At 39.4% G+C, this 21865-nt stretch overlaps 1 protein-coding gene and 1 non-coding gene across 3 annotated transcripts in view; one reads left to right on the top strand and one right to left on the bottom strand.

The window, feature by feature from the left end:
• LAMA4 (laminin subunit alpha 4) overlaps window positions 1-21865 on the bottom strand; it is a 163811-nt gene that overhangs the window by 80984 nt on the left and 60962 nt on the right. For both annotated transcript variants that reach the window (XM_074368470.1, XM_045524527.2), the window contains 2 exons: window positions 13028-13152; window positions 7456-7536 (listed from right to left, as the gene is read on the bottom strand). In XM_074368470.1, coding sequence (XP_074224571.1) covers window positions 7456-7536; window positions 13028-13152 — 206 coding nt within the window. The remainder of the gene's footprint in view (window positions 1-7455; window positions 7537-13027; window positions 13153-21865) is intronic.
• On the top strand, window positions 7680-7786 carry LOC123619854 (U6 spliceosomal RNA). The gene has a single exon (XR_006728594.1). It is a non-coding gene; the product is annotated as a U6 spliceosomal RNA (small nuclear RNA).

Here is a 21865-nt window from a genome sequence, read left to right as displayed (position 1 = left end):
AAGGTTTCTGAGTGCGATGAAAGTGATGGTGAAGGAAGCTGGTCTTGGCATCAGAGTTCAGGATGGACTGCGGGCTGGAACGGGAGACTGGGGTGGGATGGGGAGGGCGTGGGGTGGGGTCTTGGCCTTGGGAGTGGAAAGGAAGGGAGCACTTTCCAAGGAAACCAATAAGACCTGGCCAGTAATAATAAGACATCACATTTTCTAAATGTTTCCATTTAAAGTAAGAGAATCATGATTCTGAACATTTGAGAAATAGAGATATGAAAAAAATCACACCTGTAATCCCAAGATCCTAACAAAATCACTGTTCAACATTCTGCATGTGTTTTTCCAGGCTTTCTTCCCATGTCTCAGTTTTGTTGACATAGTTATAATGATGGTTTGTTCTGTCAAGAACAAACATACTAGCATTGTATCTCATGGCTTCACCTAGGTGAGTCTATTTAGTTACCACAGACACATGGGAGGTAGGCCATGCAGGCCTGACATTCTGCGGCTGAGAGGCTACTTTGGTTTTCCAGGCTCACATAGCTAGGAGGTCACAGTGAAAGACCCAGACCTCCTGATTCTGATGTTCTTTCCTGCGCTCCTCCCTGAACCACAACTGCTGCTGCTGTAAATGAATGAGTGAATTCATCCAACAGAAGAACAATTCATGTCTATTTTGTGTAAGGCATGGAGAGACAGGAAGAGGAAAAACACACAGCCCATGCACTGAAAGAACAGGAAAATAATTAAGCACAATTATGTATCATACCATGAATTATAGAAATAGAGGTCTATGAAAAAGATAAGAATAAACGTAAGTGCCATATAACTCACAAAGAAACACTGCCCCCCCCAGAGGAAATGTGTGATGAATTTTGTTATTTATACTCATGTCTTTGTACCTCTGGTTTATAGGCCCTCTTGTCCTCAAGCCAGCATAAATCATCCCTCTACAGCACTCATGGCTGGACTGAATTTCTATCCTGTGCTGCAGTTCACCAAACAGAATACTGGACTCTTAGCCTCATTGAAATGGGCCTCAGATCCGCCACCTCAATGTACAGCTGGGAAGCCTGAGGTCTGGGAGTGAACGGACTTGTCCAAGCTCTCAGAAGTCCGATGCCAGTTACTTTCTTTTCTCTGTTTAATTCCACTGTATTTGATCTCCAAAGGCTGCCCTAGTCTTCTACAAGAGAAAAACCAAATTCTCTCTTCTCTTAAGTCAGAATCTCAGTCACAGTGGAGACCTACTTTGAGTCACTCTGAGTTTCAAGAACATCTTTTGGTGGTAGGTTCAGAGACAACTCTGAAGTCACAGTCCTAACTTCAACCCTACAGATTTTATATAATGAGCATGCAAAGGTCTTGTACTCATAGTATACCCTCTAACCTCGACTTTATAAATGAGGAAGGTAGAGCACAGAGAAACTGGATGATTGGTTCACTGCTTCAGGGCTCAGGCATCATTTAGGACTCTAAGTTTATGCTCTTTCCACTTCACAAGTCTGTCTTTAATGAATTAACTAAATAATCAATTAATGATTACAACAGTTGAGTAATCAAATGCTATCTATTGATGTACCTAATTTCTGCTCTCAAAGAGCAAATAACAAATGATACAAAAGGACCAGGAGTTGGATTTAGAGTCAGCATTGGAGCCTAGGTACCCAGTACTGATCCTATTTTTTTCTTCCATAATCTCATTTCTAGCTTTATTAATGAATTGATTCATTCAGAGAAAATAGAGCTTTTAAATTTACAGTATAAATGAGAGAACTGTGCCATATGAACTTTGTCATTTCAGTTAGTTAAATTATTTGGGCAAAATGGAAAACAAAAAGATGTTTTTCGGAAAAAATGTTTTTGACTAAAAACTATTATTTTAGGAATTTTTGTAGCGCTTTTTAATCTCCTCTGTTCTTTCTCCTTTGCTTCTCTTCACAGGGTCATACAGCTCTCACTAAATGCCTTTATCAAAGGTGCCAAAATTCCTAGCCCAGGTGGCACAGAAGCTTTTCTGAGAGAGATGTCACTCTGTAGCTAACATTGGGATTACATTTTTTAAAAAAAAGCACCTGTTACATAGTAGGTGCCATACAAATGCTCTCTACTTCTCTATGAAAGCCTGAAAAATAAGGGTAGGAAAATGTAACTAACCCGTTCCAGGTCTCAGGGCAAGAATCCAGAAGTGGGGCAATGCAGAAAGTAGGGAGTAATAAGAAGAATTCTGTAGCGATAACAGGGCTGATAGCTTAAGTTTGAAAAGCTTGGTGCCTACACAGTGAATCAGACTAAATTCCTGAATCAAAAGATAAGCCTTAATAAATGTTAGCTTCCTCTTCCTCCTCATCCTCTTTATTCTTCTTTTCTAACATTAACATTATCGTCAAAATCATTATCACTGTCATCATAACTGTCTCTGATGATACTATTCTCAGCCTTTCCTGTTAGGATTTTCAGGTTTCCCTGGAATTTGCTTTCATTTGTCCCTTTCTTCTTTCAGATCCTTAAGCAACAAAATGCACAAGATATACCCCCATAGGATCTTAGCATGTCTCTCATTCCCCCACAGAATTGAATGGATAAAGGTGCATTACTAAAGCTGTCCCAGAGACAATGTGGACTACTGAGGCATCGACATCATATACATTTACTAACTGAAAACTTTGCATTGAATATTGAGGGTCAATTGTGTGACATTAAATTAAGTCTCCTCAGGCTCTGAGTTTCAGGCTCATCTTTAAAATGAATTACTTGGGAGCCAAGGGAATGTCACACTAGAATGAGAATGAGAATTCAAAATTTCTGTCCATACAGTTGTGCATCTTATAATTATTTGCATCAGAAGATAACTTCCAATTACAAACTCTATTCAGCCAGATGGCAGTGACTTGACTCACTCAATTCTGGGTCACCCTCTTCCATTTTCCAGGCATGGGGTGGGAAGTGAGGGGTGGGGGCAAATGGTGCAAGAAATGACTGACTCTTGTCACTACATGGTACCTTTTTAAAGAAATATTAAAAGTTCTGAGTTTTTTAGTTAAAAAAAGTACTACTGAAACAAATATAACTCAGTGCATACCACATTCTAGATACTGTGATGGAGGAAGAGTGGATAGAGAAATAAATAAGATGCTACTTCTGTTGAGAACCTCATAGCTTAATGAGATGTTAAAAATTGTGTGATTTTGAACAAGTGGCTTACCCTCTCTGTATCTCACTTTCTTTGCAAATAAGGATGAAAATGGTATCTCATAGGATTTTTTTTTTTGATGTTTAAATGTGTCATTGCATGTAAGGTGCTTACAACAGTGCCTAGCATACAGTAAACACTCAATAAATATTAGTCACTATTTTTAGTAATCCAAATGCAATACAATGTGGTAAGCTCTACCACTGACCTGGCGGATTGTAAGAGTGTGAGTTCAGCATGGGGAGTTTAAATTGTGAGGTGGGAAAAGGACTTTGGGAAGAGATAGGTAGGACCCCGAGTAAGCTAAGAAACATGGACCTTACTAGAAAGACAAATGTGTTGTGAGATGTTTTGCACAGAACTAGAAGAGGCTCATGCCCTACGCTTTAGACCAATATTGCTCAAACTTGTATGCAGTATGGACCCCTGTGAAAGTAAAAACATTTATATAGAATATCTCTTCCACTATTCACTTAAATTGTCTTTAAATATTTCAAACACAAAACTAAGTAGTAACCTACTATGTCCATGGCTTTTATACACCTTGAAAACCAAGGCAAATTTTCCGAATAAAACACAACAAAAGTATAAAATGAATCAAATGCAAATTAATAGTATTAATTCAAGACAATGGACGATGTTGTCTTGTTGCAACCAAATGGCCACTTGCAGTGTGACGTGGTAGAGGACTGTTTGAGCTCAGCATGCATGACCTGCTGTGTGCCACGTGATGACTCAGTTTGCCTCAGTTATGCCATTTGGCCTCCAGTTGTCTGTAATGCCTCACTGACACACCATCAGCCATTATTTTCTCCTCAGCTCTAAGGCAGATCCCCTCTCATTATAAACTGGTACTACAGAAAGTCCAGAATATGTTTCAATGAACTTTTGTCTCAAGGTTATCATTGAAATTAAACACAAAATTAAGAAAACATTCACTGAAAACCCATGAACCTCCATGAATGTTTCTAAGGACACCAGTGGTTCTTGAGCCCCAGTTTGAAAAACACTGTTTTATATTTCATGGGTGTGGTACTGAAGGTTGAAATAGAGTAGCAGTTCACAAGGCACTGAGAGGACTGGCGTGAGAACCCAGTGAGGAGTCAAAATATGGGTCCCCGGGCCTCATCCTAGAGGCCTCTTTTTAGTGGGGCACAGAAAGGGTTAGGGAGGGCTCAGGAATCCAAAGGTTTCCAGGAGATACTTACATGCAGTCAGGATTGAAAACCACCCCTTAATTAAATGATCTCTTGGTACAGAAACACCCAGAGTGTTCTTGGTTTGGACTAATGAGGAAGATATCCATACAAATAAGCCATGTGTTTTGAAAAGACCTTGTGGAGAAGTCTGAGCTCATAAATTCATTGAAAACACAGATTAGATGAAGTTGAACTGGGACAACTTAACAATGTGACTGTTAAACTCGAAACAGAAACCCCCTCTGAGTCCCAGAGTCAAACACAAATCAAAAGCAGCTAAGGCCCCTTTCTGTGGGATGATCCAGCCCCTCTGTGGGAAGGAAATCATCCCTTCCAGTACACACTTTAAGGGCCTTAGCTTGTCCTTCTCTTGAGCTTTTTCTTTCTTCTGCCTCGTAATGAATGGTTTTCAGGTTTGTCTCCTCTCCTAGCCTTGACTTCATTGAGGACAAGAGACCTTATCTTAGATGTATTGCAGCCTTACTCCCTCCATCAATCTGTTTGTGTGATCATTTCTATTTTGAAGAAGAGTCCCCTGGATTGTTGGGTCAATTTTTGTTATACAAGACCTCAGTACATTCTCTTTAAAAGAGCAGGGTGTAAGGAAGGTGGACAGGAGAAGGTTGCTCAAAGTGATCCTCCCCAGTGCACATGAAAGGCCTTAGAAGAGTTGCTTACTTCCAGCACCTTTGTAGATGCAGCCTCCTGTCAAAGGGAATCTAGTAACAGACCAACAGTTTTTCTCCTCCACATCAGAGGTTCAAGTAATTTATTAATTATCATCATTTAAAATAGGAGACCCTTAGGAAGACATTTAGGTAAAGTGGTATGGGGACAGGGAAAGAATCCAGATTTTTAGGCCAAATTGCAAATGATGGTTCCCACACTTAGCAGTGATGTGACATTAAGCAGGTCAAAGTTTCCTCATCTGCAAAATGATGAAATACTACCTCCTCTCAGGGTGGTTATGAGGCTGGAGGATGAGAAATGTAAAGCAAGGAGGACACAATAAAGGGCACTATGTAGCTCAAAGCCGTAATTTCTAACTAAGGAAACTGAGATTCAGGGAAATGAGCCAACTTGTCCCAGGCACACAGTATGCCAGTGGCAGAAATCAGACAATGGGGCACAATGATTTGTACTGTCACCGGTTAATTTTTATTGAACATTTATTAAGTGCCAGGTGCCATACTAAAAACTTTTTAGTATAATCTCACAACAGTCCTGTGAGGTGGATAATTTCATTTTTTCCTTTCTGGAGATGTGGAAGTTGCCACTGAGTAGTCAAATAACTTGCTCAGGAGGACTACAAGGGGCTAGAGCTGAGAGATAGACTCAGTCAGGCTGATGCTACATCTCTTCAACATTCTGCTTCCACTTCCTAAACTAGTGCTCTCTCCCCATCCTATCAGTCCAGGTCCAGACTAAGCATCAGATCGGACTCAGGCCTGTCAATTAATGAAAGGTCCTAGGAGCCTCTGATGTGGGTCAGGGGGTTTATTACCTACAGTCCCACGTTGGAGGTGGGCATGTCGTTCATGCCAGGCCCCTCACTGTCACTGACAGAACCCTTAGCCACACCCCTGTGCAATTTTGCAGGGCTCAGCCCTTGGGGCTGAGATTACTTTACTTCTGGGAGAACTTGCATTTGGTCAGCAGGACACAATTTAGGGCCACTAATTTCCCTCACAGGAGCCATTGAACACCCACTAGCTGGTAATGCTGTTTAATCCTTATCAGACTAAACCGAGTTTAACCTCAGACACTGAGGAGAAAAATCTCCATCCCTAGCTGATGAACAATCCTCTCATACCCCCACTGAGCCAGATAATGAGTAAATCAGGTGGCTTGTTTTCCTGGGTTCCCAAATAAGGAAATACAGAATAAGTGTGTCACTAACATTAATCTGATCATCTTTAGCAGTCCCTCCTAAAGGATGAAATTTATATGATCTCTCAGTTTTTACTTTCCTCTTTCTTTATTGCAAAAAAGGGAAAAATCAAAACTCTTTAGTGAAAGAATTATCCTTATTTTTCACATTTAATAATCACAATAGCAATGGCCTCAAGAGATTTTCTATGTACCATAGACACTGTGGCTTTTTAAAAAGAGTGCCAGAGCTACTCTTCAAGAGGTGGAAGGTGTTATTTTTGGAAGTGAGATGGTATTTAAGTTTACCTTTTGAACCTCAGGCTGAGTCTGTGAGCCACACCCAGGGCAGTCGGGAACTGCTGTGGTGAGGTGAGCCCTGCAGATGTGGGGATGTGGGACTAGATGTCTGACTCGTCCCTCCCCGCCCTTCCCTCCCTGTCTCTGGGACACCAAACATCAACTTGCTGCCTAAACACAATAGGGGTGCCAACGTTAATTTCAAAAAAAAAAAAAAGGCCTCTCTCTGAGACACTTTCAGCAGAAGCCGTTTTATCTTGGAAACTGGTGAACAGCTGATGGTGGCAGGGATGGGAAATGCCTTGCCAGGAAATATTCAGTGAGAAGCCTTGGTCCCTTGCTTGCCAAGGACTTTTCCACTTGAGCAAAGCCCCGAGCACCTTAAAAAAGAGTGTTAGGTGTTAAGTAACAAACAGGGATTTAGAAAATCCAAACTCATGGAAATAGTTTACTTTTCAGAAGAGATGGTGTAAAGAATGGGTTAAATAACGTATTTCAATGTATCGCTCTATTAACTGACCTATCAGTTAATTAAAAAAGGAATCATTTAGGAAGGCTTTCTTTCTCTCTCTCTCTTTTGAACATTAATTATACTACTAATTCTCAGTGATAGAGAAATGGTACCAAAATCAAGTAGAAAATCTTTTCAAAATACTCAAATTCATTTTCCTCTTTCCTTGCCCATTTATCCTGAGATGCAGTGCTGGATGCCTAGGCAGCATTGTTTTAGCTGTATCTGAGGCATGGGACTTGGGAAAGCTTCCCCAGGGAGCTCTGATATGTGATCCCCCATTCCCTCTTCTTAAGATCTAGTGAATTGGGAGCATGGCAGAGCTGATGAGTGCAAGAAATAGAAAGTTTCCTTTGACCCTCCCCAGAAAACAGTGACTTTTAGTAGCCTACCTTTCACAGTTAGGTCCAGCGTAGTTTTCTCTACAAATACACCGAACAGCTCCATTTTTCCTATAGCAGGATTCTGCAAAACTAGAATTGAAAGAGAGTATTAGAAGTCAATTCCATACATCCCTGAAAAGACTGTCTTAACTTTTGATTAGATCATTTCTACCTTGGTCCCCCTCAAGTTCAAATGGGTGCGATCATTTACTTCATTTAAATTACATCCTCTTGTGCTCACTTCGGCAGCACATACACTAAAATTGGAATGATACAGAGAATATTAGCATGGCCCCTGAGCAAGGGTGACATGCAAATTAGTGAAGCATTCCATATTTTTCAATACATGTTTTTTAATTTGAAAAAAAAAATTACATCCTCTTCTTTTTCAAGAAAGTTTAGAATATCAGGCTCAGACACAAAATGACACGCCACTGGGGACACCACTTCCCATGTCCACCTTATCTCTCCATAGAGGCACTTCATTATTTTTACTTGAAGCAGTGGGAATTTCCAGAACATCAAATATGTGTGTGTTTATAAATATACATATATTTTAATGCAAGTCTAAAATACATATTCCAAAGCCAGAGATAAAGTAAGCAAATTTTACCTGCGATTTTAAACTTATATAAGCATTTCCTCTTATTTCCACCACTTTCTGTGTATACATTTGAAAGGTTCCCCCTTTTTTTCCACACTAGCTCTCTTTCACTCTTCAAGGTCATGAGCCACTTCTAAACTATGCTCTATAGTCTCCACAGAACCTTAATTTCTTTCATGTGTACCTTAAAGATTGGGAATAAAGGGTGCAGAGACTGGTTCAGCTGATCAAAGTCACAAAGCCAGTACTCAAGCAAGAAACAGGACCCACTGTAAAAGGATTCTAGTCCATAGAACTTCTCTTGATTCTTCTTCTTCTTCTTTTTTTTAACAATAAAAATTAGGACACAGGACAGAAAAAAATAAACACATTGTTGCAGCAGAACAAATAACTATCTTAATTATTAAGGCAGGGGAAATGGAATATTACTCTCCACATGTTTTGTAAATTCTATGCTGACACATGAATCCATCTCTTTGCGGGGGGTGTGTGTGAAAAATTTTAAAGGATTTTAAATTAGTTTTGGCTTAGGTATTGTACAATCCATGGAGTGTGACCTGCTGTTCTCACATTCCTGCGTGCATCAGCAAAGACCTAATGGTCTTCGGAGGAAAGCAAATGGGTATGTTTGCTTTGTGTCAAGACATTTATAAAATCAGTCAGAAAACAGTATGTGCTTCTTAGTGAAAGGCAGCACACACAATTTATTTTCCCTAACAGTTTGGTTAAAAACATTCCAATGAATTACACTTCTTTGGCGTTTACCCTTTGTTTTGCTTGTTCTCATTCCTCAGCCTACTTAAAGAAACACTAACAGTTAAGTGTTCAGAATATGAATAAACTCTAATGCTTATTTCCTTGAAGATGTTCCACCAAACAGCCCACCCACAGCTTGAAGGAATGAAATATCTGCTTGGAGTTGTCTGTTTTGAGCTAATGTCCTGCTGTTTCAAACTGATGACATTTTCCTAATTTGGAGCAATTAGTAGTAAATACAGAGGATGTCTGGCCAACCTCAAAATAAATACATAAGCTCTGTGCAAATGGTCCCTGGGAAAAGCTGTGTGACGATGGGTCTTGGTGGAGGGAGACTCAGAGGCAGAAGAGCCAGTGAGGGTTCCTTTTCCATTTTTCATCAGCACTGATTGTTTATATTTTTCTTAGGCTAATGTCTGTTTTGGCTAAGGCAATGAAAACACAGCGCCTTCTCAGCCCGCACTAACAACCATGGCGGGCTCTCTCCAAGTGGAAGGGAGTCTTTTGCTCTTGGAAAACCCTCCGGGAACTTAAAAGGAAATAGACTCAGCACTATTTGTATCCTAAACCCTCAAGCATTACTTTCTTGCTTTCTGATGTGGCTATTGTAACTGAAAATCCAAATCCTGGGTCTGTAGGCCTGACCAGCATGTTTTTCAAAGTGTAATTCAGATTCCATACTTGGTGCCTTTCTGAAAGCTCAAATCAAAGTCCTGCTTTCATTTTTATAGAAAGTAGCAATATGAATTTTAAGAAAAGCTGAAAGAAGCAATGAGGCATTTGATTTCTGATAAGATATTTGATTAGTATTTGAGTAGTTAACTCTAATAATAAGGACAGATCAAAGGCTAGCACTTCATAGGATCCAGGCAAATTTGTTCTGTTCTATGACCACAGACTATCACCCTCCCTTTTTGTAGCCAGTTTTTTCCCCCAAAGATTCAGGAAGTAGAACTATTGCTACTACAGAGAAAGCAGGTCTCTCCCACCCTTCCCAATCCCTCCACACTCCCACATAATGTTCTTTACTCATAGGTAGCGTATTTTTGCTTTTGTGTTCATTTTTAGCAGGTTTTTCCACCTCAAATCTGTTCTCTAGAGACTTCAGCTTTTACATGTATGAATACGTACCTAACTGCACAGCCGGTTCCCTAAGTCCCTCAATTGCTCTTTTGAACCTAGATCCACTCACACATGCAGAGAAAGCACATGAGTGAAAATGGTAATTCCTGGTGCCTATGGAAACTACCTGTGTTTCCTCTTTCAAGAGAGGAAGCTCATTACCCAACTGACAAGTTTCTGCTTCTTTTATTTGAAAGAGTTAACAGTCTTCAGAAAAGCTTCTTAATGGACTGAGATACTGGATAACCCAGCTCAAAGGTTAAAAAGGCTCTTTGCTTTAGGAACTTCAAAATACTGCTGTAATTTGATCTATTTTAATGAAGGCAGGAGTTTTTGACTGTTTTATTAACTGCTGTGACCAGTCACTAGTATATGATTGACACATAATAAGTGCTCGATTAGTATCTGTTGATTTTATGTAGACAAGACTTCTCAGCCCATAGGAATGAGGTTCCAGAAGACTCATACCTCAAGGCATTAATGTCATATAATTTAGAAAAGGAAGCCTTGTGGTATCAATGGATCAAAAAGAACAAAAGTCAGACAATACAATGAAGAATTTGGGGTTACTTTCTAATTCATTTGTTAGCTTCTAAAGAAATTACAGCTCCAAGCTTATAAACCTGTTTTGAGCAGATGGTGCTGTATGATACATTTGTTTACATGGGAGAATGAGTGAAACCTATTATTAGAAAGCTGGAGGTAAATATTTAACAAAATAACTCTACCATGGTAAGGGAGCAGCATGCTAAACACCTCATCAGATATGGTTAAGACTCATGTTTGAGAGCGGAATATTAATGAACAATTAAAGAATATACCTAGATGAGGCAAAGGGAGCTCATAAATCAAGACACACTTGAGTGAAAATAATAGAACATTTAATGTTTGAGTTTTCCACTGTCATTCTCAGTACCATCCATTTTGCACACATTATTAATACTATCAGACATGAAAAATCACAAAGTAAGGGCTGAGGCAGTTTAATGGCTTCTAAAGATGAAGCTGTAAAACATCTGACTTCTTCACTGAGTGTCAGACTCATCACAGGATTTGAAAAAATCACAAGCTAGTAGGTGAAATGTTAATTGATACTGGTATTCAATTAAGGGAAAAAACTTAGGGGGGAAGTTTGGTTGTCATCTCTTTCTCTTTATAAGAAAATGTGTGTGTGTGTGTGTGTGTGTGTGTGTGTGTATGGCATTCAGGTCTTTTAAAACTTATTTTATATGCATTATTTAATCTTTACAATAGCTGTCAAGTAAATATCACATTCACACACGTAGAACAGTGCCTGACATAGAGTATGAAAAATGTGTTAGAAAAAATATAAAGCATACGTTCAGTAAAGCCAATATCTACATACACCTTTCCATGCATAAGGCATCAACCCAAGTACCCCACACGTGCTGCCCTAGTCCAACTTTATGAGGCAGATGCTTACACCAACTTTGATTTACTAAGGAAAAACCTGAGATTCAAAGCAGGTTAAAGAACCAACAAATGGAACAAGATCCGAATCTAGTTTCCTTGACTCCAAATCCCATGGAAAGTGAGAGATAGGGAGAAGGGACTTTGTCTGAGATCACACCGCTAAAACATGCCAAGGCAGGGATATGAACCTAGGTTCATTACTCTTTGCACCTGTGGTATAATAAAAAATACGTATCAATATATATTTTGTCCCCGGTTCCTGGTACAGAGCTCATAAAACCCATGAAATTTCCTGAGCGACAAGACTGTCATTTGTTATTCATAATGAGCTCCTTTCAATCCTTCAGGCCTGCCTGAGTTTCTGCTAATAAGGTGACTTTTGATGAGCCCCTCAGTAGCTTCAGGATGGGGGCTGGTTTGTGGAGGAACCTACCATAGGATTGGAATTTTCAGAGGCTGGAGATTGAGTTCAATCACCAATAATTTACTCAATCATGACTATATAATGAAACTTCAATAACGCTCTTGAACAACAAGCTTTGAGAAGCTTTCAGGTTGGTGAAGACACTGATTTGCTAAGAGGCTGGTGCACCTGAAGAGCAAATGCACAGAGACTGCTCTGTCCCAACTCCCCCTCCATACCTCACCCCTGCATCACTTCCATTTGGCTGTTCTTGAGTTGTATCCTTTGTAATAAAACTGTAATTGTAAGTACAGTGCTTTCCTGAGTTCTGTGAGTCATTCTAGAGAATTATTGAAACTGGAGAGGCACTGAAGGAACTCCTGAATTTATAGTTAGCTGGGAAGAAATTCAAGTAGCCTGGAAACCTAATTTGTGGCTGGCTTCCAAAGTGGGACTAAGCTCTTAACCTATGGGGTCTGCACTAACGCCTACGGGTAGTGTCAGATTTGAATGGATTGTAGGACACCCAGTTGATGTTAGAGAATTGGAAACTGGTTGATACTTAGAAAACCAAATACCACCATGCCACTTTAATTCTACATTCTCCATTTTTAAGCCAATAAAATGGCCAATTATGACTTGACTACTGGACTTATATACATTATGTGCCTGAAAAGAATTCCATTGTTTCCATTAAGATGTATGTCTATCACCTATAACATTTTACTCAGGTCAAAACACAGCCAGAAGTGAAAATGAGTTTTCTTGGAAATCTTCTATGAGCTGATTAGCCTAAAGCACATCTGTTTATCTGTGTTCTATTTCTGACTGAAAGCCCACTTGGCTGCCACACACAGGGAAATATCTGCTCTGTGGAAGTCAGGAGAAACACTACCACTGAAAATGCTGAATTATAATGTCTGTTGGCATCATCAGTTGTGATCTCTCTAGGTCAAGGGATGGCCAAGAAAAGAAGAGACTAGCCTTGCTTATAAAACATAGGGAACTTCATTGACTTTGTGATGTGCCTGCACCCTGCCCTCATATCGAGGGAACAGTCATCACCTATACTGCAAGTGCTTAAACATTCCTGAAAGTGTATTTAGGCTAGAGACCTTTCCAATATCTTTTCTAATCTCACCTCAACATGAGATACTCAATTTTGACTGTGGAAAAACCTTAGAACTGTGGACAGAGGGAAAAAAGAAAAAGAAAAATTAAGGGTATAAGCAGTAGAAGAGACCATCTTCTTTAAGACTTACTTGGCCACATGGGGCAGGGGACAGGGACATGGCTGGCAGAACCGGGGTGCTCCCCTGATGGAATCTCCAATATAACCATCTAGACATTTCTCACAGTGCTCGCCTGTTGTGTTCCATTGGCAATGCTATGAGACAAAAGATAAGAAAATTGACAGGGTCACAAAAGAAATTTTATACACAGCAAATCTGTGAACCAAGCAGTACTTCAAGCAAAGGGGATGTCAGGCCTGATAAAAATAGATGGTGTGTGATGGGAGTGGTCAGCAAAGGAGCTACGCTGGCCCCAGTCAATGCTAGAAAGTGTGGATGATGGTGATGACTTGTGTGTGTACTCTAGCAGCCTGGACTCTCTTTAGAGTTTGTGTGCAGAGGGGATTATTTTTCAGTTGCTCGTTTCAACTCAGAATGATAATCAGAATGATCAAACTCTGGACATCGTAGAAGCATCAGTTTACTGACTTGGACTTGAAATTAAAAAAAAAAAAAAATCCCCCCTGGTACTTACCAGGGGGAACATTAAGAATTTATGGGCTTGGAAGAACAAATTGTTTCTGAGTAAAGAATAAATGGAGTAGCAGGTAGATAAAGAATGTTCTGCTAATAGGTTGGATATACTGGATAATGATATACAAGAAATAGGAAGCTGGTTTATTGTGTGATTTTTTCCATTTATGGTGGGGATAATTGGAAGAAAAGCACAAAACAGCTGATTCTTCTGCCAGAATGCCTGTTTATCACTAAAGATCTACACCAGGTCTTGAGAGCTTCAGGATTCCTCCCTGATGCTCCCTTCCCTAACACTTCCCTCCTTCCGTTACCCACACCGTACCGTTATCATCTGCTCCCAGCCTCAGCAGCGCTTCCCCCGACACTGTGTCTCTCAGCACTATACTGCCATCGACTTGAAAGGAGCAGGTACTCAGCAGCTGTTTGCTGAGCTGATGGGTTAATTTTTGATTAGTCCTCTATAAGAGGCAGTGATGCTAGTCTACTGATATTTTCTCTAACTGGACAGAATTGGATGCACAAGACACCACCAGTAGCACTATAGTATTTTCATATTTACATTCACCAAAGTGTAACTTTATACAAGTTTGAATAGAATTTCCAGTGAAAAACTGCGCTGTTAGAATTAGAATGCCATTGAAGAGGCACCTTCCTGTTTGAGTTCCCTTAGTAATACCTATGCACGAGAACTTCAACAGACACAACTTTTTTCCAACAGTTGCAGGAACCTTGTGGAAGGCAAGATGGAACAGTAGTAAGCTGAACTTGAGCTCTTCATTTTTGTTTTTATATTCTACATTAAGGTTCTAAGTAAAATAATGGTGGGGTCCTACTCTAAACATTTTACGTGGATTAACTAATTCTCACAATAATTCTAAGGTGAGTTACTATTTTTCCCCATTTTACAAATGAACAAAGGCACAGAGAGGTTAAGTAAATTGCCTAGTGCCACACAGATGGTAGGTGAGTCTCAAAAGTGAGACTGGAACTCAGGCGATCTGGTTCCAGAAGCTAGGCTATTAATTCGTATATTATACTGCTTCTCCAGTGTGTTGGAGAAAAGGCTCCTTTCTGAAAAGTCATAAAATGACTGTATTAGAAAAATGTCAGGCTATTTTACTAACATTTTGAGCTTCAAATCAAGTACAACACACTAGACAAAAGGGAGGAGTCCTAATATGGGCCACAAGCTATCAGGGCTGACAACTCTTCGGGCATTTGATCAACCATTAGATGTGGACAATTTCTGGCCCCTGATTAGAATTATGTTAGTAGAATAGAATTAAAAGGCTAGTTTAGACCACCTGACAGATCAATGAGAAACTGAAAAATAAAGTATGATATGCAGATAATAGGACGTTAACATATTTCCCTCACAGTTCTTAAAGCTGTGTCAAGTGCTAAGTCAGCCCTCAGTAAATATTTGTTGAGAAAAAAATGAAGGAAAAAGTGGGAAGGAGTGAATTAGTGTTTGGAGCAAGTAAAGAAAATTAGCACGCACCCAAAGCCAGCTCAAAATTGGTGGCAATCTCTTATTGCAGGGAAAACCAATGAGCCTTGCCCAACAACCAGGAATCTAAGCTATAAGCAATCTGGCAGGGCTGCTCTAGATTGGGGTCAAATTTGCCTAAGTCCTTGTTGGACAGATGAAGCCCATCTGTGCTGAAGAAAATAGGCCTGTTGTAAGGTGTCAGGCCATTGTTCGTGCCTGCAGCATCTGTTAAGCTGCAAAATGAACTAATTCCCAGTTCTGTCCCCTTATGGCTCGATGGATGCTTCGGATTCCTTGTCAGGGCTCTAATTCTGCTATGGCAGCTACAGGGAGCAATTACTCTCAAGGTAATCGCTCCGACCCCTAAATGCTCAGAGTGCAAACACTGACTCGTTACCTGCCTTCTTTTAAAGGGTTTGTTATGAAATTCCCTAAAAGGCACAGCTGCACATTCTGGGAGATTGGCAGGGATGGTGATGGTGATAAGGACAGAGTTCCCTAGCTTCTCCATTTCCTAGCTGGTCAACTTTAAACAAGTTACTTGACCTTTCTGGGTCTCTATTCTCTCTCTGTAAAATGAAGATCTAGCTGAGATTGTCTATAAAGTTTCTTTTAGCTCTGAAAATCTTTAACTCTGAGATTGCAAATATCCTTTACCTTCATTACTCTGCCATTTAAGAAACAGAAAAGAGGGGGAAGGATATAGCTTAGTGGTAAAGCATGTGTTTAGCATGTACGAGGTCCCCAGTACCTTCGTTAAAATGAATAAATAAATAAAATCTAATTACCTAATTACCACTGCTACCAAAAAAGAAAAAAAAACAGAAAAGAAAAATGACAACAAATGAGTAGGTTGTTGCTGGTGAGGGGATCATTTATTTTTTAATAAAATTGACTCCACTTACAAATGACAAAAGCATTCTGAATCTTTGGCCAGTGGTTTAGAAAGCTATATGTAGACAATGGATTGCAGATAAGTGTTAGGAATGATATTTGGGCACCAGTTGTGTCTCCTTCATGTGAGAAATGATGTCTCTCAACAACAGGGCCACAGCACCAGCATAACGTGGGAAGAAAGCCTAATCAGGTTAGCCTTCGTGTGGCTGGTCACATGCTTTATGCACCACTCTAGTCTACCTAGACCCAGGGTTCTCAAAATATATCCAGGGAGGTCAAAACTGTTACAATAATGCTAAGATTTTATCTTCTGCACCATTCTCCTTTCTCATGTGTGTAAGGTGGAGTATTCCTGAGGATACATGACATGGACATATCACCACAGACTGATGCAGAAGCACATGTGAGATCCAGCTGCCTTCTCTTAAGCCAAATGTGAAACCTATTTTCCATTTATAAAATACATTTATATTTTATAAAAACATATGGTTTATGTTAACATGCAATGGGTTTACTATTGTCCTTTTCAAATAAATTAGTAAGAAAATATAAAAATTTTCAGTTTTAAATTTCAAATGCAGTAAATGTGGACAGATACAATCCACATAAACAAAAGCTTGTTAGCGCCTTGAGTGAGTCTCATGAGTGTAAAGGGCACAAGAGACGAAAGGTTTGCGAAGCATGGCTCTGTCTAGATCAGAGCTTCTCAGACTTCAGTGTATACTGAATACCCTGGGGATCTTATGAAAATACAGATTCTGATTCAGGGTGTCTGGGTGGGGCCTGGGTTTCTGCATTTCTAACAAGCTCCTAAGTATTGCCAGTGCTTCTGGTCTAGACTATACTTGAGAAACAAGGGCCTAGATAGAAAGACCTCATGTAGGTAGCACTGTCTGCTAGTTACTCAGCACTGGGCCCAAGCCAGAGTCTCCAGCATACCAAGACAGTACATTTTACTGCAATAAAGAGGACCCCTGTGTCTTCAAGTTATCATATTAAAGGTTTTTGCATTTAAGTTATTTGTTATTTTATTAACTAATTTACTCATTCACTTAACAAACTTAGATTAAGCTGATATCATAACAGACAGTGGGCTGTGATGGTTACTAAAATGAAGAAGACCCAGCTCCTGTCTTTGAGTAACTCACAAACTTGTGATGAAGGAAACAGACAGGTAAGCCTTGGATAACACAGTGTGCTAGGTGCCATGACTGAGGTGTGCATAAAGCCCATACCTGCTATGGGATAGAGAGGAGGGAAAGGGTCTAGCTCTTCCTGAGAAAGTTGTTGGAGATTTAATGAAGATGGTGACATTTGAACTAGGCCTTGAAGGATAAGCAAGAAATCCCAGGTGGGATTTACAAGTTCAGACACAGAGTGTGAAAGTATAGTTTAGGTGGCAGTGAGAAGCTCCGTAGGGCTGGAATAGAAACTCCTGAAGGATTTTAGAAAGGGGGACGTCTTGATCAGTTTTTGAAAGATGTCTCCAACGCTAGTGAGGAAGACAGATTAGGGTAAGGAGAGTATGGAGCAAGTCATAATGAATAGTTGTGAAGCTGTAGTAGTGGTCAGTGAGGGATGCTGTCGGCATGAATTAAGGCAGTGGGATGGTGTAGAAGACAGGAGGCTCTTTCCTAAGTTGAACTGGCAGGACATGGTGTCCAGTTGAATGTAGATGAGAAGGAAAAGGAAGCTGATGAAGCATCTGGGACATCTAAGCATGAGGACTGGCAGAACGGTGCTGTCATTAATTTAGGTAGGGAATATACGAGGACCATGTTTAGGGTTGGGAGAAGGACAAACACTGTATAGAGAACTTATCTGCATTTGGTTCCCATCGTATTCTTACATTGGGGGTACAAAGCAACAGGAGACTCCACTGAGATATCCACCCTTGGAATCCTTTGCACATGTAATTTTATGATATTATTTTGAAACTTTAGCTAGCATGGAATCAAATCCATCACTATTTCCAAAACTTGGGTTTTTCCAAGTTTGCAACAGATTGGAAAACTGTCAACATTTTTATGTAAGAATTATTCACTTGACCTAGATACCAATTTTATAGTTGCAAGTAAAACAGGAAAAAGAATTCTTTAGAACTCAATTTCTTCTTGCTCTTGGACACCTAATGAGTGTGTTGGTTTATTAATCATACATGCTTAGTCTTACAGGGACTTAACATTGGTTGATTTCAGCCTCATACTCATAATAAAGGAGAGTTGTAAATCATGAGAAAAATGCTAGTGTCTGCAAAAATTAGAGATGTAATACCTTTGCTTTCCTGAATGAAGTTCTAATTAAGCTTTCAGAGTAATAAAAGATCTATTAGGCTGAAATATATTGTAATGCTCCCCTTTCTCCACTGTATTTAGGGTTGGGTGGAAATCCATCTGAATATCAATATCTTTTTAATTATAAAATTGCTATAGGCAGTTGTAGAACATTTGGCCAGGTATACTGTAAAGTGAAAAGAAGAAAATAAAAATCCATCTACACTTCCATCAGCCAGATGTAAATACTCAACAGCCTGATGGTCTTCTCTCTAGATTTTAATTATGTTTTTGCAGTTCTCAGTGGTTTTAAATCTGAATATTCTCATTCAGATTTATACTTTTCCCTGAAATGCTAGTACAGACTCTGAAATATTTTAATTTTTTTTATGATTGTTACTGAGCAGCTAAGGGTTTCTGCATGTGTTTCTGAAGTTCTGATGGTCCTTGTACCTTAAACTTCATTATGTTGGTCACATGCACAAGCATTTTCAAGTAGGTGCTCTGTCCCTACAGCCCTTCAACCCACAGTGGAATCCACTTAACCAGATCCTAGAATAGTGTCAGGCATGTGGGTAGTACTCAGAAAATGCTTATTTGTTAAATGGATTAATGAAATCAACAGATAAACCAATCCTTAATTAACAGGAACCTGAGGAGCCCTATGCCAGTGGTGAACTTCAAGTCAAATTTATTTCCACTCTATTTCTGGTCAGTGGGCTCCAGCCTTTCTCCTAATGACAAAGCACCAGTTCTTTAGATGATCATGGTCTCTTCTTGGTTCTCTGTACCTAGCCTTTAGATCTGGGATAAAAGATGGATTATCAGTGACCAGGCATTCCTATCACCAGCCATCTGACAACTTCTAGCTGTTTCTACCCTTAATTCTCTTCTCATGTTTCCTTTGGGAGTTTACCTAGAGTCTACTATGTCCACTGGAGTTGCCTGGCCTTTGGGGCTCTGCCTAGTTGACTCCACTGAGAACTCTGCCCAATGCACTCCAGTTCTGATAAGACGCAAGGTGGCCCTTTAGAAAAACAACAAATACATATTGGATTTCATTAGTTAACCCACTTTTCACTTAGTCACCTTTCTGTATTTGAAGAGCTGGAATTCTTCTTGTGAGGAAATCTCTAAAATTTTTTAGTATGTCTAAAATGGTAGCATAACTTTGTCTACTCTACATATTTTATTGTCAAATGTCTTAGTTTCTTGAAAACAGTCTGTAAAATGTAAGGTAAAATTGAAATTGAACATGGGAATGAAGAAGGAATTAGAAACACTGGGGGAGGACAAGACAGGCATTACAAACCTTTAAAATAAAACAAAATGAATAAAAGGAGGCCATTTGTTTTTGGTTGCTTATGGAAGATGGGGAAAATGAGTTAGGCCAGGCAAACTGTAAGAACTGACTGAAACTCTGGTGCCCACAGTGAACTGCAAGGAAGTGTTCAGGTGGAGCCGCCACATCTTCTCTGGCTCCCTGACAGCTGATAATGAACTGGGGCTACCAGGCAGGAGCTGAGAAACTGGCCCTGCTTGACCAGTAGGCCAGAGTAGGGAAACCAAAGGAAACAGAAAAATATGAGTTTGATTCCTGTGTGACATCATGACAATATATTAGCCAACTAAATGACAAAATATTCTTTCTGTATTGGCAAGCCTCTTCTGCTCCCTCACTTACATTTAAATACAAATTTCATTCTTTTTGTTTGTTTGTTTGTCTAAATTAAATTTATAAGAAAATACATGTTTAGCTCTTGGGGATGACTGTAGACGATTTTCACTTTGAATTTCATGTATAGTATTTATCTGTATTGTTTTGTTTTTCTACTTTAAGCATATATTACTTTAATCTGAGTAGAATGAGGTGGGGGAGCTACTTTTAGGATAAGTAAGATTCATTCTTTCTTTCTTTCCTTCCTTCCTTCCTTCCTTCCTTCCTTCCTTCCTTCCTTCCTTCCTTCCTTCTTTCCTTCCTTCTTTCCTTCCTTCTTTTTCTTTCTTTTTAAATGTTCTGTCTTGGAACAAAGTGAATGCAAGAAGATTGGTAACTTTCCTGAATGTGCATATAAATGTTTACATCCTAGCCCATCTCCAAACTTTTATTAGGACTTCTTTTGCCCCAGAAGTTATGTAGGAATCACGTGATAACTGTCTTCTTCATACGCTCAAGTCCATGTCAAAGATAAAACCATGATAGCTCCTATTCTGACAAGGTCACTATAAAGAGTGGCTTTGTCATAGCTCTCCACAGGCACTAACAGGAAGGACATTTTTCCCCCTTTAATTATTTCAGTCTTCCTTCTTACCAACTGCCTAACAGCAGCTGATGGGCGGGCCAGTCCCTACTGTTTTATATTCAAATAAACTAGATAATAAAGAGCCTTTAATTGGTCAAATTATCAGAGATGTACATTATTAGTTCAAATGCATCCATGGAATTTGCTTTTCAAATGTCACTGGGATTAGAATAACAGGAAACCGGAGATGGAAGCATTAGAAAGGGGTAGACTTTGGCAGCTGTGTGTGCCTACACTGCTACAGAGGACATCCTGGATGTAATGGTTATTTAAGAAGATGGGGGAAGGGAAAATAGAAACTTCAGGACTAAACAAACACTACAAAGAGTGTGCAACGTTTGGTTTTTACCACTTAATTCTCTGTCCCTAGGAGAACAGCAACTGTTAGATTTAAAATAAGTCAAAATGTTCTAATTTGCATCTTAACATAATGCATGAGTAAAATAACACTTCCATGTACACACCTTAAAGAAAACTTATTATCAAAATTATCTCAATATGGATAATTATGCTAATTTTGAGGTAGACAGGTGTATTTAACTAAGTATTCTTGCAGTTTATGCAAAAATAAGCTTGCAGTTGTGAAAAGCCTCTTTTGCCTGTAGAACTATTAGAATCTACTGCTATGTAGCACAGCTCATGAAGGAAAACATGATCTTACAGCATAAATCTTTAAAAATGCTCTCTCTGACTTCTACTGATGTCACTTCTGGTAAATATTTCAATCTCCATTTTCATTAGGCTGTCAGTCCATCCAGTGAAAATGGGAAATATGTAGCAAGAACTTTTTGCTAAAAGGCTTCTCAGTCTCCTCATAAGTCTCTATCATATTTCACTGAAGAACAGTCTATTGGAGAATTCATTCCAGTTAAGGACAAAAAGGTCTCCGGGGGTTTGAACTCATAGTTACAAAGACCACAGTGCCAAAGCTTTCATTTTTATTAGCTATTTGGTTCAAGCCTTTTTTTTTTTTTTTTTTTTTTTTTTACAAATTTTGATCTACAGACCTATCTTAGACTGTAAAGTAGCCTATGAAACAATTGTTTTATTCTCCTGGTTTATGTGGAGTAAAGCCAAACATATGGCAAACTACACTGTTACAGAGGAATTTGGATGGATGATTTCCCCCTCTGTGTATTATTTTCAAGCCCATCACCATTGGCCTATAGCAGGAAACCAGCTCCCTGGGGCGGTAGAACAGTTACCACCAGGGACACATGCACATTCAGACACACACCTTAATGGCCACTTAACAGTCATAAGCAGTTTATATGAGGTGCTTTACAGGAAAAAGTGAAGGGTAAAAAGAAAGCTCGATGAGCAGTTTGCTCCTACGTAGCTCAAACGTCCAGGAAGAATATATTAT

The sequence above is a fragment of the Camelus bactrianus genome, chromosome 8 (genome assembly GCF_048773025.1).
Source record: "Camelus bactrianus isolate YW-2024 breed Bactrian camel chromosome 8, ASM4877302v1, whole genome shotgun sequence".
Lineage (NCBI taxonomy): Eukaryota > Metazoa > Chordata > Mammalia > Artiodactyla > Camelidae > Camelus > Camelus bactrianus.
This window is presented reverse-complemented; position numbering and strand designations above follow the sequence as displayed.